This window comes from Protopterus annectens, chromosome 2.part0, assembly GCF_019279795.1.
Source record: "Protopterus annectens isolate FY-2018-M chromosome 2.part0, PAN1.0, whole genome shotgun sequence".
Taxonomy (NCBI): domain Eukaryota; kingdom Metazoa; phylum Chordata; order Ceratodontiformes; family Protopteridae; genus Protopterus; species Protopterus annectens.
This window is the reverse complement of record NC_056728.1, coordinates 1,343,487,065-1,343,503,490: the sequence shown is the minus strand read 5'-3', so window position 1 is coordinate 1,343,503,490 and position 16,426 is coordinate 1,343,487,065. Positions and strand designations below refer to the sequence as shown.

General features: G+C 41.9%; 1 protein-coding gene across 1 annotated transcript in view; it reads left to right on the top strand.

Moving 5' to 3' along the window:
• Positions 1-16,426, top strand: part of NPHP3 (nephrocystin 3) — a gene marked incomplete at its 5' end in the record, with an annotated part of 1,580,737 nt that overhangs the window by 410,615 nt on the left and 1,153,696 nt on the right. Inside the window, one exon of the mRNA XM_044060401.1 lies at positions 16,283-16,386. Within this exon, the coding sequence (XP_043916336.1) occupies positions 16,283-16,386 (104 nt within the window). The remainder of the gene's footprint in view (positions 1-16,282; positions 16,387-16,426) is intronic.

Genomic DNA, 16,426 nt, shown 5'->3' with positions numbered 1-16,426 from the left:
AGCTAACTGCCTTTGTGAGCCATTTTAAGCTTAGCCAATTTATCCCTTGTGAGACTCAAACCCTGCACCTTGTGTTTGTAAGGCAAACTACTTAACCATTAGGCCGCCCTCCCAGCTGTTCCCTTTTCTGGGATTCAATCTTGTTTGCTTATCTTTGTTTCTCTTTCTTTTTTTTTTTTTTAACTTACCTTACAGATCCTAGCAGTTTAGAGGAAAGAAAAATGATTATATCAATCCACACACCATTCAGGGAGGGAAGGGTAGGACAGAGGAGAGGATTTGATCAGCCTTTTCCCACAGCACCCCCTTGCTTTCATTGCATCACTGGCTCAAAAGTTACAGCTCCAGCTTTGCAATTGGAATAATTGTGTCCAGAACTGACCACTCTTTCGGGCCCTCGGATTGTACTTTCCCACAGTCACACCTGGACTTGATTTAACAACAGACACATATTTCAACATGCTGTAGGCAAATACATTTGAATTAACTTTACTTTTAACTGTTCTCTTTTTCTCTCTCTCTCTGTCTCTGCAGTCATAATATTGCACAATAACACAGACATCAGTCGTACTTTAAAGCAGCAGAAAGCAAACAGTCATACCTCTTACCTTTTTTCGTGATGGTACCGCCCTCGACACAAAGCGCCTCCTTGTGTTTATTTTATATATTAATAAACTTTTTATTTCTTGTGGGAACCACCCACAATTACTTTTGCATACAACAAATAAGCAAATTTCTGTCATTTTACAAGGCAGCAGATACCACATACTGAACAAGCAACTCAGTTATTTAACAAACAGGAACCTCCTGTACTTAAAAAGCAAAGTCAGGCATTCAGCAAAACAGTACTTAAAAGCAAGGTCAGTCCTTGAACAAAAACAGGACATATGATGTACTTAAAAGCAGTCAGTCATTTAACAAACCAGTATATAGTATATACTGAAAAGCAGTCAGTTGTTTAACAACACAATAAACACATAGCCACTATTACTTTGAACTGCAGTTTGTTTTAAAAGAGACGAAAGAAAGAAAACATGTTTTCCCAAAGCCATTTTACCATTTCTAGCCTATATGTTTGCATACCCTTAATAGTTAAGTGTCCAAGCTCTGACCATTCCATACAAAACCGTGTTGAATTGACAGAAGAACTATCTGTGCTGAGCCCTTTATTATTCATTCCACAGTGTTCCGCAGCAAGATCACATTTCAGATTACAAGCACGGCACCAAAGTGTTAAAGTGCAGTTTAAAATATACATAAGTAACATTAATTACCTTTTAGTCTTGAGTCAAGAATAACTCTTCAGGATGTGCAAAACCTTTTCTTTTTATTTAAATCCACATACGTCAGTGCTGGGAGACTGTATTCAAAATTAAAAATCAGTCTCACCAAGCAGAAAAAAAAATACACAGTTCTTATTTACTTTTCTTATCAGTATCATGCATGCAGAACACTGATGTGGTCAAATAGGATTTCTGCAGACTCTCGTGCTTCTCACTTATTGCTGCACGTGAACACTCAACAATCATGTTTTTATTAATGTTGTAGAAAAACACAAGCCATCTAACTTGTTAATCAGTCTTGTTTCCTGACCCTTGTACATTTCAGTACCAGTACATTCTAACTCCCCAACATTCCTTGTAACTACCCATCCCAGCCTGGGAAGGTCCCAGCTTACAATACAGTGTGTTCTTTCTTGCTTTCAGAAACCAGTCTTTGTAACATCCCTTAACCCCTTCAGCACTTTCTTTACCTTCAGTCATCTGTTAATACACTTGCAGCTTGATATTAGAATGAAGTTGTGAAACGCTCAGAAGTACAATAAGTAATTGTGATCTGCATAACTATGCATCTATACTACATATAATTTTTAACATGAACAAATATTAATTAATTCATATTTGTGAAGAAATTTTAAGTTAATATGAATTTTGTGTAGAAAAATCACGAGAGATGCATTTTTCTCTAACACTGTCCCAACCAGTACAGAATGAAGGCAAGGTAGGACGTCATGTACTCACCATAATGTTCCATGTGTGTTGTCCATCTTGCCTTCATTCTTACATCCCACCCTCCTTCCCTCAGCCTTCAGCTCTTGGTAGACCAAGAGGATACAATTGGTGACTAATGTTCTCTGACCACCACCCTAGTTTTGCGGTAGTAAATATTTTGTGTACCTGTTGTTATATCAGCAGACAAGATCTGGGGAGTTTCCTTGAGCATCATGGGATAGGGTTTTGGCCATGAGCTAGTGGAAGACCTTGAGCTTTTGTAAAAGTCCGAGTCAGAACCAAGGGTCGATTCTGAACCCAACCAGTACAGAATGAAGCTGAGATGGACAACACACATGGAACATTATGGTGAGTACATAACTTCCTTTTTGTGTCTGACATACAAGGTATCCGACCCATTACTGATGGATTTACTGCACATCAGCAAGTCAAACAGCATCATAAATAATTCAGTGTAGAGATCAAAACCTCTTCTGCAACATCAACAAAATGGTTTGGAGGGACAGGTATATCTCTGAGAGGATTCCGCTGTTATGGTACAGACTTCCCATCCACATAAAATAAAATTCTCACTTGTCTTTATGCAAGCGTAACTTAGATCTGTGGATGTGAAAAATACATTTTACCCCAAGGCTGCTGTGTACTACTGGTAGACAGAGGCAGTTCCTAAATGCTTTATCCCATGCATGGGTCCTTCAAATTATCTATGGTATGATTCCAGCTATTCTCATTAGGAGTGATGTATAATTACCGACCATGGGATGAATAAGGCCAATTTGTAACCTAATGCTATAGGTTATTTTGAACACAAAAAGGAAAACTGGCTAGGCTTAAAATGGGTCCACAAGGGCAGCTAGTCTTATACGTAGCTATGAACCTATAAAACAAGACTCAAACACAAAATGTAAAATCCTGAATAAATAATAGTAAAAAAGAATTGTAGAGAACAATATGCACTATTTAAAAACTTTGAAGATAAAAACAAAAAAATAAAAATTATAACAGAATGAAAGCATCTCATTACTGTTCAAGACTCTTATTAGGTAAACAATACATAATTCATAAAATGCATGATTAAAAGCCAGATTAAATTTTAAGCACTGAGCTACTGCCAACAGACATCTGAAGCCACAGTCATTAGTATCCGCAAATGTTCGCATTCCAGATTGATAAAATCTGGTTTTAAGAATGTGTCTTGCCATCAACCATCCATGAAAAAAACACAGCTTTTAAATTACATCTTGAAACAGAGGAAGTCATACTAAAGCTTAGCGCAGATTAAATTGTTCTGTCCCAGCTTATAGTGTAGCTAATAATAATGCTGCCAAGTAATAGCATTAGTGAATCCTCTGTAAGTGAATAGATCTCAACTGTTTTTTGTTGGGTTTTTCCATTGTTTTCTGATAAAGGTACACACCATGAAGAAATAACACTTAAATTATAAGATGCTAACACTTTTAAAAGACAAAACCCATTAGGGTTGGTTTGGGTCAACATCAGGTTAAGCGACTGCATTTGATTGACTATACAGATAGTCAACAGTGTGCAAGATAGACATTCACTGGGTAGAATACTCCTTTTCCCCAGGGATTGTGCAGTCTCGGTGTTACTATATATAATTAGTGGAGGATGCAGCTCCTCACATGGGAGGAGGATTTTTTTTTTAAATAAATTAATATTTGCATGCGCTGAGAAGCAACACTGGTGCATGTGTACTATGTAATCAACAATTCCTTTTTCAACATACAGTGGTTTACCTTAAGGATGTTGGCATTCATGTTAGTCAACCATCCATCCTCAACCCCTTTTCCCCATTTTTAACATGGGGTCAGGGTGTCACCCCAGCAGTGACAGTCATCTTGAGCCAAGGTTTACACCGCCGGGTGGCTAGCCCTGCTGTGGTAGTTCATTTGTACCAATCACTCACATGCACACACTCACCTGTGGCCAATTTAGTGTTTCCAGTCCACCTACTGCATGTCTTGGAAGAAACCCGCTTGACCAAATGGAAGACATGCAGACTCCGCACAGAAGGCACCCCAGCCAAGAACTGAACCAGAGAACCTCTTACTGTGAGGCGACAATGCTAACTGCTGCACCACCGCAGCCACCCCTACATGTTAGTCAACTGAAGGTAAATCAGTAATACATAGTACAAATTGCACTTGGAAATGAGCTTTAGATGATTCACTAATTCCCTTTGTGGTCTGTAAGTAATGTATCCAGTTTATCCATGGCAGGATAAAGCAGTTCTTTAAATCTGCTGATGTTTCATCATATTTGCAAAAATCATAATCTGCTTTTGCTCCATTAAGCCAATATTTATTTGTAATTCCTTTTACTTGGTGGGTGACATGGTTAAATAGGATAATTTTTCATCTTGGACCCATGATACCTTGACAGTGAAAGTGGTTTGCAGTGGTGTGTTGTGGGTCTGTTGCATATCAAAAGTTTTAGATTGTTTTGCATAAGCAGTTGTAGTTGCCCTGCTGTACAAGGAGTTCCCAGTGTCCATTTTCCACTAAACATTATTTCATGCATTCAGTGCTAAGTGTTTGAGACAGCGATTTGCTCTACAGTTATTGACCCCACATATACTTTGCTTCGTTGCCCATTATAAAGGTAGGTGCTCAGCTATATGACATTTTCCTTAACATTGCACTTTTAATTACTTATTGAAGTTTTATATGGAGGATTCCCTGTATCCCTGGAAGCACAAACAAGTTTTGATATGACCTTCGATAAATTCTTAATCCAGCTATTTCAGAAGACAAGTGTTCTGATCAGGATAATCACACAAGAGCTTATCAACCCATTTATTTAGCTTTCCAACTAACTAGGTCACCTAGGTTAGACATAAGCATTGTGTTCATTTTCCAAAGTTTGGGAGGTTACGGTACAACATCCAAGTCAAGATTTTTCTGGGATGATGCAGTACAACAGGCACATTTTATTCTGTCATATTTGCAAAAGGTACAAAGTCCATTTAAACTAACATATATACTTAGTGGAGTGTTTCACAGAGGAATAGAAGTGAATGAAACTGCTTTCTTTGCATGTCTTGTGTGCTGTATATATTCAGGGGATAGAGGACATCAGCTTCATGATAGTCTTCCTGGATCACTCAGCCTTTTTGGGTCTCATTCTGTCTCTTATATGACTAAGAACAAAGTTAGTCACTGCCCCAAGTAATGCGCATTTTTGGAGGCAGGACTTGGAATGTGATGGTTATGATCCACTAAGTATCACGGAAACCGTACTAGACCAGCATTCATTGATAAAGACAACTTGTCCGAGCAATGTAAGCAGTTGCACTGACAAAACACTACACTCAAAAGTCCTTATGGACATTAATGTCTTCCTATAGGCGCCCCTACCCTACAAAGGTTTGGGCACCTGTCTTTTCAATTAGATATAATAGGTGTTCTAATTTAAGCTCACCCATTGAGCCTAAGTTTTCATGTTCCTTCTCTCCTGAGATTAGGCGGGCTTAGTTTTGTTTACCTAGTTTTCTTTTGCATGATTAAGTTAACAGCAACATTCTTGCTAGGCTTGATAATTATTTCATTTTCAGTGAGATTGCAGTATTGTAGGACCTTTTTATAGAATGGTTGTGCCAAAGTCTTTCCAAGAGTAGTGATTAATTTCTTACATCATAGAGAGCAAAAGAAGAGTCTTGAACTGTGTATACCAGATCTCTGCTAGTGAACACTTTTCTCTCTTACATTCTAGCTTCTTGTAGGACAGCATGTGTGAATAGATAAATTAAGATATCACAGAATGAAGTAAGTGAAATCTCTGCAGAGATGTTTCCCCCTGCCTTTTCTGCTGTACATCGGTTTAATTTGTTCTGAGATCTTTTCAGAACAGTGCAGCATTTGAGCAGTAGAGCTATCTGGTTCAGGTGCTTTTAATTCGTTATGCATACCAGAGATCTGGAGCTTATTTATTTGAATGATTATTCCAGAATTTCTTGGTTACTCTGTATCTGGGCTTGACAGCACTAATACACTAATGATGTGTTTACATAGCATCATCTTGAATTTAGTCATACTTTTCACTTGGTCAAGTAGTTTTAAGTTTTAGTCTTTTTTTCTGTATGCTTTTTTCCTGCTACATTTGCCAACCATCAAGTCTTCCCATATCAGCTAGACCCGTTGGGTAAATACCCATCGAAGGAGATTGAGCCGTCATATAGGCTTCCTTCATGATGGTTTGTACTCTTGCTGGCTTTCTGTCCGTGAAGGATGTATTTAAGTATGGTTTCTGTTCTGTGCTCTGGCTGAGGGACTAGTATAACCACAAGACCCAATATGTCCTCCTCTTGTGAGTGCTGCTCTAGTGCATCTAAGATGAGGGTCTACTGCTTTTATCGTTAGGTAGCCAAACATCTGCCTCTGTGCTGTTCTTGCAATACTGCTATTCCTGTGCTAGGGATTCTGTCTTTGGATGGTCCCAGTCTGCATCCTCCCCTTGGGGAAAGGCACACTCTTCCTACCATGCCAGCTTCAGCAGAGGTCTGAAACGCTGTTTGAACTCTGGTCTCCTTGGGCTATATTCAGTGATTTATCTCTCTATGTTAATGTTGCTGCAAGTAGTTTTAAACTCTAGTTATGACACCACACATCATTAGTATGCATTTAATCAGTATCATGTTAAACATTTTCTTGATTATAGGAGTAATTTTGCGTGCTCCACCATGTTATAATTGATGAACAAGTTATTAATTTCAGTAGTCATGTAGTACGTGACTGTCTTGCTCTTTAATTGGGTTTTTATATGTATTTTTCTAAACTAAAAGAATATTCTGTATTTATGAGACAGGTTAATACTGTTAAAATTAGACATTTTTTGATATGTAGATGAGTGTACTGTGTTCATTGTGAACACCTTATGCTGATGTTGAACAAGGGCTGTTTTTGTAGGAAAAGAACACATCTCTATGTAAACAGATCTGTTTTTGAACAGGATTGTGCTGGGTAAAACATGCATGGAATTATCTGTATAATAAGAGAGACTTGTGTGACAAAGGAAAGTTACAAGAGCTGCCAAATGGCAACAGACATGAACTACATCAGCCTGGCAGTAGAGGGAGCACATGACAAGGACTTTGGACTTGCTTCCATGAATAGGAGCTGGTAGACTTGGTATTTAATAGGTGCTTCATCATTCCCCATTGTAGATATCGTTAAAATAGTATAAAAAGTTAGTAGAATTAAGTGGCTTAATTATAATGCATGTTGATGTTCATCGTGCATACAGCTGCAGTAATCACATATGGGTTCTCTGCCATCAGGCAGTCCCTCGGTCGGCCGAATTCCAAAGTCTTGGTCCGGCGTCGGTTGTTGTCGCCTTCTTCCCTGACGTCAGTGCGACAGGGGTATATAAATCACAGCCAACGCCATATTCTTCAGTCTTTTTTGCCGCGCGGTGCCTGAAGCAGTTCGCAAGTGCCGGTCGGCCAGCTCCTGAATTTACAACAAAATCGGAAACCGAAGTCTTCATTAAAGCTAAGTACCCCGTTGGGGAAACTTTTCTTGCCTCAGACCGATGTCAGACAAAGTTAACAATTGTATTTCTTGTGGGAAGCAAATACCGCATAAGGATTTCCATTCCCTCTGCATACCTTGTTTAGGCCCAGACCACGACGTCTCGGGCTGTCGCTTTTGCGCTACCTTCAATAAACGCATTATTAAGCGTCGGGCGGAGTTCGCCCAACATTATTTTGGTAAAGCCTTTGATTATAAAATGTCGTCGGATACTCCGACTACCGTTTTGTCCAAAAAACGAAAGGACAAGGACCGACACGCGAGGTCCGCGATCTCCACCGACACCACGCCAAAACCGGCTACACGTGGTCCGGTTCTCAGCGAGACGCCTATGCAGTCCCTGACTACCGACGACACTTCCTTGGCAGTGTCTTCTGTACCCGAGACCGCTGGTACCTCGGCCCTTACTCAGACTACAACCACTAAATCCACAGTGAGTGTTGAGCCTCTTAATGTGGACAGGTCCACTTCCACCCAAGGTGTATTTAGGCCCTCTTCTTCCTTTTCCATTACGGCCTTCACTAAGTCCAAATCAGCCATGCATCCCAAGAGGCCTGTTGCACAGGGGGCCCATCCCCAGGCTCCATGCCTAAAATGCAGATGCTGAAAATGGCTGAGGATTTAATTTCCTATATCAGGGGTTCCCAACCCCCTCCAGACAAGAGACCCAGAGTGGAGGAAGACTCTCCCTCTTCTGAACAGGGCTCCATTTTCTCAGAACATTCGGATGTGGAGGAACACTCGTATTCCCCTTATGAAGATTCTGATGCAGAACAGTCCATTCCTTCTGTATCTCCCCCTGAGGATTTTTCTTTTGGGGAGACCTTGCACACCTTGAGGGAACACTTCCATTGGGAAGGCCAAGACTTTTCTGATTCCAAGAAAAGGCTTAGGGAATTTCTTTTGTTACCTCAACACAGGCCTCTGGCTATACCTCCTGTCCTGGACATTCTTGATGATGTTTACTCGGAGGCTTGTCTTAACCCGGATTCCCTGCCTCCTGCACCAGTCAAACCTGATAGGTACTACAGAGTCCCTAACTCTCACCAATTTCTTTTCAAAAGCCATAATGCTGACCCTGAAACCATTTCTCAAAGCCCCAAGGGAATGAAGGCCTCTACTGCCAAGAATCCACTACCTTCCGAGAGAGAATCTAGATCCTTAGAAAGGTGGGGGAAAAAGGTATACACCTCGGCCACCCTAGCCATGAGGGCTTTAAATTGTCAGTTCCATATGCTTAAATACCAACAGTTTCTGCTATCGCAATTAAGAAACAAAATGTCTCAACCTGAACTACCAGATTTGAAGGAATTGCAGGATATGATGCATAGTGCAGAACAAGTGGGTAAACACACCTTACAATGTGGTTATGATGCCTTAGAGGCCTCAAGTAGAGCTGCTGATACAGGAGCAGTCATTCGTAGACATGCCTGGCTTAGGGAACAAAACTTGCCTGATCATGTTAAAGCTAAACTACTAGATGCTCCTTTACAAAAGGATGTGCTATTTGGTACTAATGCTGAGGAGATACTACGGAAAATGGAAGAAAAAGCTAAATCTATGCAAACTGTCAAGGCTTTTCTACAGGTACAGCCACCTCATTTTAGCAGAAATTGGCCTTCAAAAAAATTGGTCCTTTCCAGCCACGGACAAGCCCCAGAGAGGTAGATACAGGCGCTCAAGGGGCAGAGGGCAATCTCAAGGATCATATAGAGGCAGACAATGGCAAACTCAAGCACCAAGAGGTGGCGAAGACAGTGCACAACAATACAGAAAGAAAACCCAATGACTTCCTCCTTTTCATGCCAAGCAAATCTCAGCTGGCAGCTCCCTTGGGAGGAAAGCTGGCACTATTTTCAGGAAATTGGCACATTATCACAACAGACAAATGGATCCTGGACATAATAAACAGAGGCTACAGATTTCATTTTCACACTCTTCCAAAAATGAGAGGCATGCCAAACCTGCCACACAATCAAAGGGCAGAGGCACAAATACAAATTACAAAACTCATGAACATGAAAGCCATTCAAGAGGTTCCTACTCACGAACAAGGTCAAGGTTTTTATTCCAGACTTTTCCTGGTACCAAGAAAATGAACCGACTGGAGACCCATTTTGGACTTATCCATCCTAAATACATTTCTACTTGTACCAAAATTCAAGATGCTCACATTACAGCAACTTCTTCCCATGCTGGGCAAGGAGTTTTGGCTGGTAACATTGGACCTCAAGGAGGCATACCTGCATGTCCCAATCAGACAAAGCTGCAGAAGACCTCAGATTTCTTGCAGGATCAATCCACTATCAATTCTCTGCATTGCCCTTTGGCTTACCTACTGCACCCAGAGTATTCACGAAATGCCTGGCATCAGTAATTGCCTACTGCAGACTTCAAAGGATACAAATTTACCCTTATTTGGACGACTGCCTGATCCACTCGGATAGCAAGCACACTCTTCTGGAACATCTAGCTTATGCAACACGGTTACTGAATTCTCTGGGATACACAATCAACAAAGAGAAATCCAGGCTAACACCATCTCAGAAAATAACTTTCCTGGGTGCCAACTTGGACACAAACACCCAGATGGCCTATCTTACGCCAGAAAAACAAGGGCAACTAACACAGTACTTCAAAACACTAGCAAATTGTACCAGGCTTACTGCAAGGAAAATCCTGCAGGCTCTGGGCTTCATGGCATCTTGCATTCTTTTAATCCCATGTGCAAAGTTGCATATGAGAAAACTTCAATGGTACCTAAAAAACCTATGGTCTCAACACAGCCAAAATTTGGAAACAATAATACCAACAATTCCATGTTTGCAAAAGGAATTTCTATGGTGGGCCCAAGCATGTCAAACAAATACAGGCCTCCCATTCTGCAAGCATCAAGCAAATCAAATCATCACAACAGATGCCTCAGGTTACGCCTGGGGGGGCGCACATGACAGGCAGGTGCATTCAGGGCAAATGATCCCAAAAGGAAAAGCACCTTCACATCAATCAAAAAGAAATGCTAGCAGTAATAAATGCAATTACAGCATTCAAGGACCTCCTGCGCCCAGGACAATTATTGATAAGAACAGACAACACCACAGTAATGTGGTACATAAGCAAACAAGGAGGAACACATTCATACCCCCTGTGCAGACTAGCCATGACACTTTGGAACTTGGCTCTGGAATGGCAAATCGAACTTCAAGCACAGTACTTGCCAGGTTTGGAAAACACTCTGGCAGACAATCTAAGCAGAAATATGACAGATCCACATGAATGGAAACTACATCCACAGGTGTTTACAAAGATAATCCAAGCATGGGGAAGGCCAGACATAGATCTCTTCGCCTCCCACAGGAACCATCAACTGGAAAAGTTTTGCTCAAGGACTTTTCATCCAAAGGCCTGGAGGGTGGATGCCCTTTCATTCAGTTGGACAGCATGGACAGTGTACGCTTTCCCACCTCTGCCTCTTCTACCCAAGGTGCTCCTGAAAGCAAGAGCAGACAGACCGAAGATGATACTGATTGCTCCAGACTGGCCAAGACAGCACTGGTACCCACTCCTAAGGAGCCTAACACATACTCCTCCCTGGCCTCTACCGCTGACTCAGCACAGCTACAAAACTCTTCACAGTCAGCTGAAAACACTCAATCTTGCTGCATGGAAAATTCCTTAACACCTCAACAGACCCTACTCTCCAAAGAGGTGCAGGATGTCATTCTGAAGGCCAGGAGGCCATCTACTCGGAAGACTTACTCAGCAAAATGGAAACGGTTTTGCTCTTGGAATGAGAAAAAAGGCCAGGATCCTAGAAAACTGAATTTGCCTCAGGTATTACAGTATCTAGCTGAGCTGCTGAACAGTGGACTTTCATTTTCCTCCATAAAAATCCATGCCTCAGCCATTTCTGCAGAATTCAACACGGATCCACCGTTATTCTCTCACCCACTTTTAAGGCAATTCCTCAGAGGGGCTAAGAATATAAGACCACCAAGGAAACAACCAGTGCCAGCCTGGGATCTTAATTACATTCTAGAAAAATTAACATTGCCTCCCTTTGAACCAGCTGCCTCAACAGATTTACAATACTTGTCCTGGAAAACAGCTTTCCTTCTGGCAATTACCTCAGCTCGTAGGGTTTCAGAACTTCCAGCCCTCATGGCTGTGCAGCCCTTTCTTATCTTCCATCAGGACAGGGTTTCCCTTCGAACCAACCCGTCATTTATGACTAAAGTGGTATCCAGGGTAGCTTTAAATCAAGTCATACACTTACCTACCTTTTACCCCAATCCTCAAAACAAAGGGGAAAGGCTGCTACATTCCTTAGACATCCATAGACAGCTACGTTACTATTTGGACAGAACAAAGCCTTTCAGGAAATCACAACAGCTCTTTGTGTCTTATGCTGTAGGAGCTCAAGGGAAGCCTGTTACCAAACAGACAATCTCTAAATGGATAGGCCACTGCATACGATTTTGTTACTCCTATCATGGGAAATCTGTCCCTGTAGGCATCAGACCACACTCCACCAGTGCCACAGCTACTTCTACAGCCTTCCTCAGAGGAGTTCCTACCAAAGATATCTTGGAGGCAGCCACTTGGAGTTCTGTACATACCTTCACAAAACACTACCACCTGCCTTTATATTCCAAAACTAGAGCAGGCTTTGCTACTACTGTGTTGCAGGGCATTCTGGCTCATCCCAGTTCTACCTAGTGCCTACCACCCTGTGCGTAGCTTTGGGATTCTACCCATATGTGATTACTGCAGCTGTATGCACGATGAACATAGTACAGTTTTGTACCTACCATAAATGTAGATGTTAGAGTGCTAATACAGCTGCAGTACAGGTTTCCCTCCCTCCCTCCCTCCCTCCCTCCCTCCCCTCTAGGTACAGGACCAGTGGCTAACACCTCCTCATACAACCTATTTTGGGTTATCCTCCTATGGTATATTTTCTTGCAACTACTCTTTTTTGATAACACTGCATTGCTTGTATATATTACATATATATATATATATATATATATATATATATATATATATATATATATATATATATATAATTTATCTATTGCCTTCCTTTGGGGGCACCTGACATCTGGGGCAAGAAAGACTGAAGAATATGGCTTCGGCTGTGATTTATATACCCCTGTCGCACTGACGTCAGGGAAGAAGGCGACAACAACCGACGCCGGACCAAGACTTTGGAATTCGGCCAACCGAGGGACCGCCTGACGGCAGAGAACCCATATGTGATTACTGCAGCTGTATTAGCACTCGAACATCTACATTTATGGTAGGTACAAAACTGTACTTTTTCCTTTAGCACTTGTAGCTGTGAGTGTGATTTTCCATATTGCCTGCACAACCGCTAGTAGTAAGTTTGTTCATGTTTAGTAGCTTCATGAACAAAAACTCTTGAATTCATAGGTTCATAGGTTGGTACTAGGCTATTGGCCCTAGGGCCTATACAAGCCTAGCCATAACAATTCCCTGGATAATTCTTCCCACAATATTTACTTCCCTGGACCCCTGTCTAGCAGGGCGACTGACATGATCCCCAGGGTGAATTTCTCATCTCCCATCAAATCGTCAAGGTTCCTTTTGAAGAGGGCCAGTGAGGCGCTCTGCTTCACATGTATAGGCAGTCTATTCCAGAGTATGGGGAGTCTCTGGGTCAGGAACCTATCCCTCCAGCATGTTTTGTTCATTGTGATGACAGGGTTTAGATCCCTGGAGCATGTGGCTCTGAGGGATTGGGATTTCTTTAAGTGGAACATGTCCAACAGCTCAGGGTTTGACATGGCCTTGTATGTTAAGCAGAGATTGCCTCTGAATAGATGATATGCCACAGAGTATAGCTGGAGTATTTTTTTTTTTTTTTTTTTTTTTTATATATATAGACGGTCAGCATAGGGCATCTGCTTTAGGCCTGTGATTCTTTTAGTGAGGTATTTTTGCGGCCTTTCCAGCTGTTGCAGATGTCTTGTGAGGTACATACCAAACGGGGCATTGTACTCTGTAATGGGTCTAATGAGGGATGAGTACAGCGTGAAAATGACCTTTTTTCGGGATGAAAAGCCCATAGTGATGAGGTGTGCCACATAGAAGGATTTCTTGTGGCGATGTGGTTATCGAAGGTGAGACCATTGTCCACCTGTGTCCCGAAGTCTCTCGTCACACTTTCGGTGTTTAGTGTACTGCCCACTAATTCATGGGTACATGGTTTTTCCCAAAGGGGATAACTATACATTTCTTGGCATTAAGCTTGTGCCCATGGCTTCGGGACCAAGCATCTGTTTCTGTAAGGCCCTTTTGTAGAATATCCACATCATTTGGGGATTCAATAATGGCTCCCAGTTTGCAGTCATCTGTGAACTTGGTTAGCAAGATTCCCTTAGTGTTGGCCTGTACTTCTGAGACGTAGATGCCAAACAAGAGCAGTCCCAGGACTGAACCCTGAGATACTCAATTTGTCTGGAGCTGGATTTGGAGCCTGTCACTTTTACAGTCTGGGTTCTGTCAGTAAGCCAGTTGGCAACCCATCGAGTGACATAGGGATTTATGCCCAGCTTAGTAAGTTTATCTATGATTCCAGAGTGGGGGATGGTGTTGAAGGCCTTGGCGAGGTCAAGATAGGCTGTGTGGACTGCCTTACCGTCGTGCACAGCTCTGGAGACTGATTCGAAGAAGTCAGTCAGGTTCAGGAGACAAGATTGTCCCTTCACGAACCCAAACTGGGTGGGGTCCAGTGTTTGAAGGTTGCCAATGTCTTTGTTTATAAGTTCCATGATAATGCGTTCCATACCCTTGCAGATCAAGCTCGTCAGACTGATGGGATGGTAGTTCCCGGGATCCAAGGTGGATCCCCCCGTATGGAGTGGGATAACTGTAGCTGTGCGCCACTCAGTGGACACACAGCCTGAGGTGAGGCTATGATTAAACATGACACTTAGGTGAGGTGCCAGTTCATTTTGTAGTTCATGTAGTACACAGCCCAGGATGTCATCTGGTACCATGGATGCTGTACTCTTAGCTTTGGAGACTGCGGTTTCCGCCTGTGTGGCCGTGATTACCGAAATTTGGCAATCTTTTGGTATTGAGAAGGACCCTTTATGGGTGGGGTGAAGTTGGCACTAAATCGATCTGCCAGCATATTAACAATATCCTTAGTATATTTAATGCCATTCTGTTGTAGCTCAGAGCAGATCTGAGCATTGCCATACCAGATATGTGCAAGCCATCATTATTCTCTTACACCATGCCATGTTCAGCATGGTGACAGTTTCTTCAGGTAAAAATTTGCACTTTTTGCAGGGTAACTCTGCTTTAATGATTTAAGTAGCTTCAACAGATTGTCTGATATCTTTGCAGTGCAGTTGGAAAAAAGTGCTAGAAGCACATGCTAGCATTGTGCAGTTCATGGATTAAAATGTTACACTATATTTTCCTGGCCTCGTGGCGTAGTGGGATAAAGTCATGACTGCATCCCAGACAACGTGTTTGATTAGCAGCACAGGTTCTGGGAGACTAGGTGGTGGAGGATGGGAGCAAGCAGCTGATGCAAGTGCACCCATAATGCATTAGTGATAATTGCAAGAATTCAGGTGTGTTGAGGGTGGCATGAAGAGCCTAACATGCCTGCACTGCAACAGTGTTCTTGCTTGATTGGCAGGTTCTGTATGCAAGGAAATGCACATACACATCCCAAGGCAGAAATAACACAGCTTGCAGGTGGACTAGGGAGTTGGGGACAGGAGATTCCACAGGATCTGCAGACTGGTCCACTCCCTAGCACTTGTCTCTTGCCCTTCACCGGAAAATGAATCGACTGATGCGGTCTTGCCCTGAGGGAGGAATGAATGGCTCCGTTTTGGTGTAGGAGAGGAAGCCACTGAGCTGATCCTGTGGCAAAAAACAGACTAGTATATTTTGGGCTTACTAGCAACCACACATACATACATAAATGTACACATGCACAGCAGCCCTTTATTTGTTTAAAGTTGGCCTTACTGAAGTGCAGAATCTATATTGTGCAGTTTGGGTCTCCACACTGGTAACCGTTTCCTGTCAAGCTATCCATTAAGGCAGTTACTTATCTGTAGTATTTGCAGTAACTAAATCTAGCACTGGCTCATCCTTGAAGGATTCACTGAGTAAAGTTACTTTTAGAAAACCAAGGATGAATGTGATTTTTGCCAGAACTGCACTTCAGAGTCTTAGGCATTCCTGTGCCTCGCTGTCATGCTTTTATGATGATGACTACTGAATATCTGTGCTGCTAAGAACAGGGGTTTCTTAAAATGTCCTCACTACTGGTCTTGGACGTTAAACTTACTTTGCTTTAACGTTTCCACTTAAGTTTTTCAAGACTTTACATGTATTAGAGTGTAAGGGATATTTAGTTAGGTTTCACATTTAATTTTTAAGTCATTTCTTATAAGTGAAGTCTGAATTTTATTCTTGTACTTTTACTTTAAAGTATTCTCCAGACACTGCTGCCATACCTGGTGGTGCTTAGGAATGAAACTATAGCTGTCCTGTTGTTGGTGTGTCTGCCCTTTGATATATGAGGCAGTGTTGTGTGTCATGTGACACTGGAGAGGCACAATGATGAGTTGGATGTGGGAGTGCTTTCAGTTTAGGAAAGTTGTATATGGCAAATGCCACCAGAAAGAGTCATCACTGTAAATTGCTTTATTTTTTTCTATCTAGTATTATGAACATCTGAATGATCTGGTTGCTGCCCCTGCACCTAATCCACCCATTTTGGTATCGGGAGGTCCTGGCTCAGGAAAATCTTTGCTTCTCTCAAAGTGGTATGTATATATTTTTTTACTGCTTTTATTTAGGTGAGTT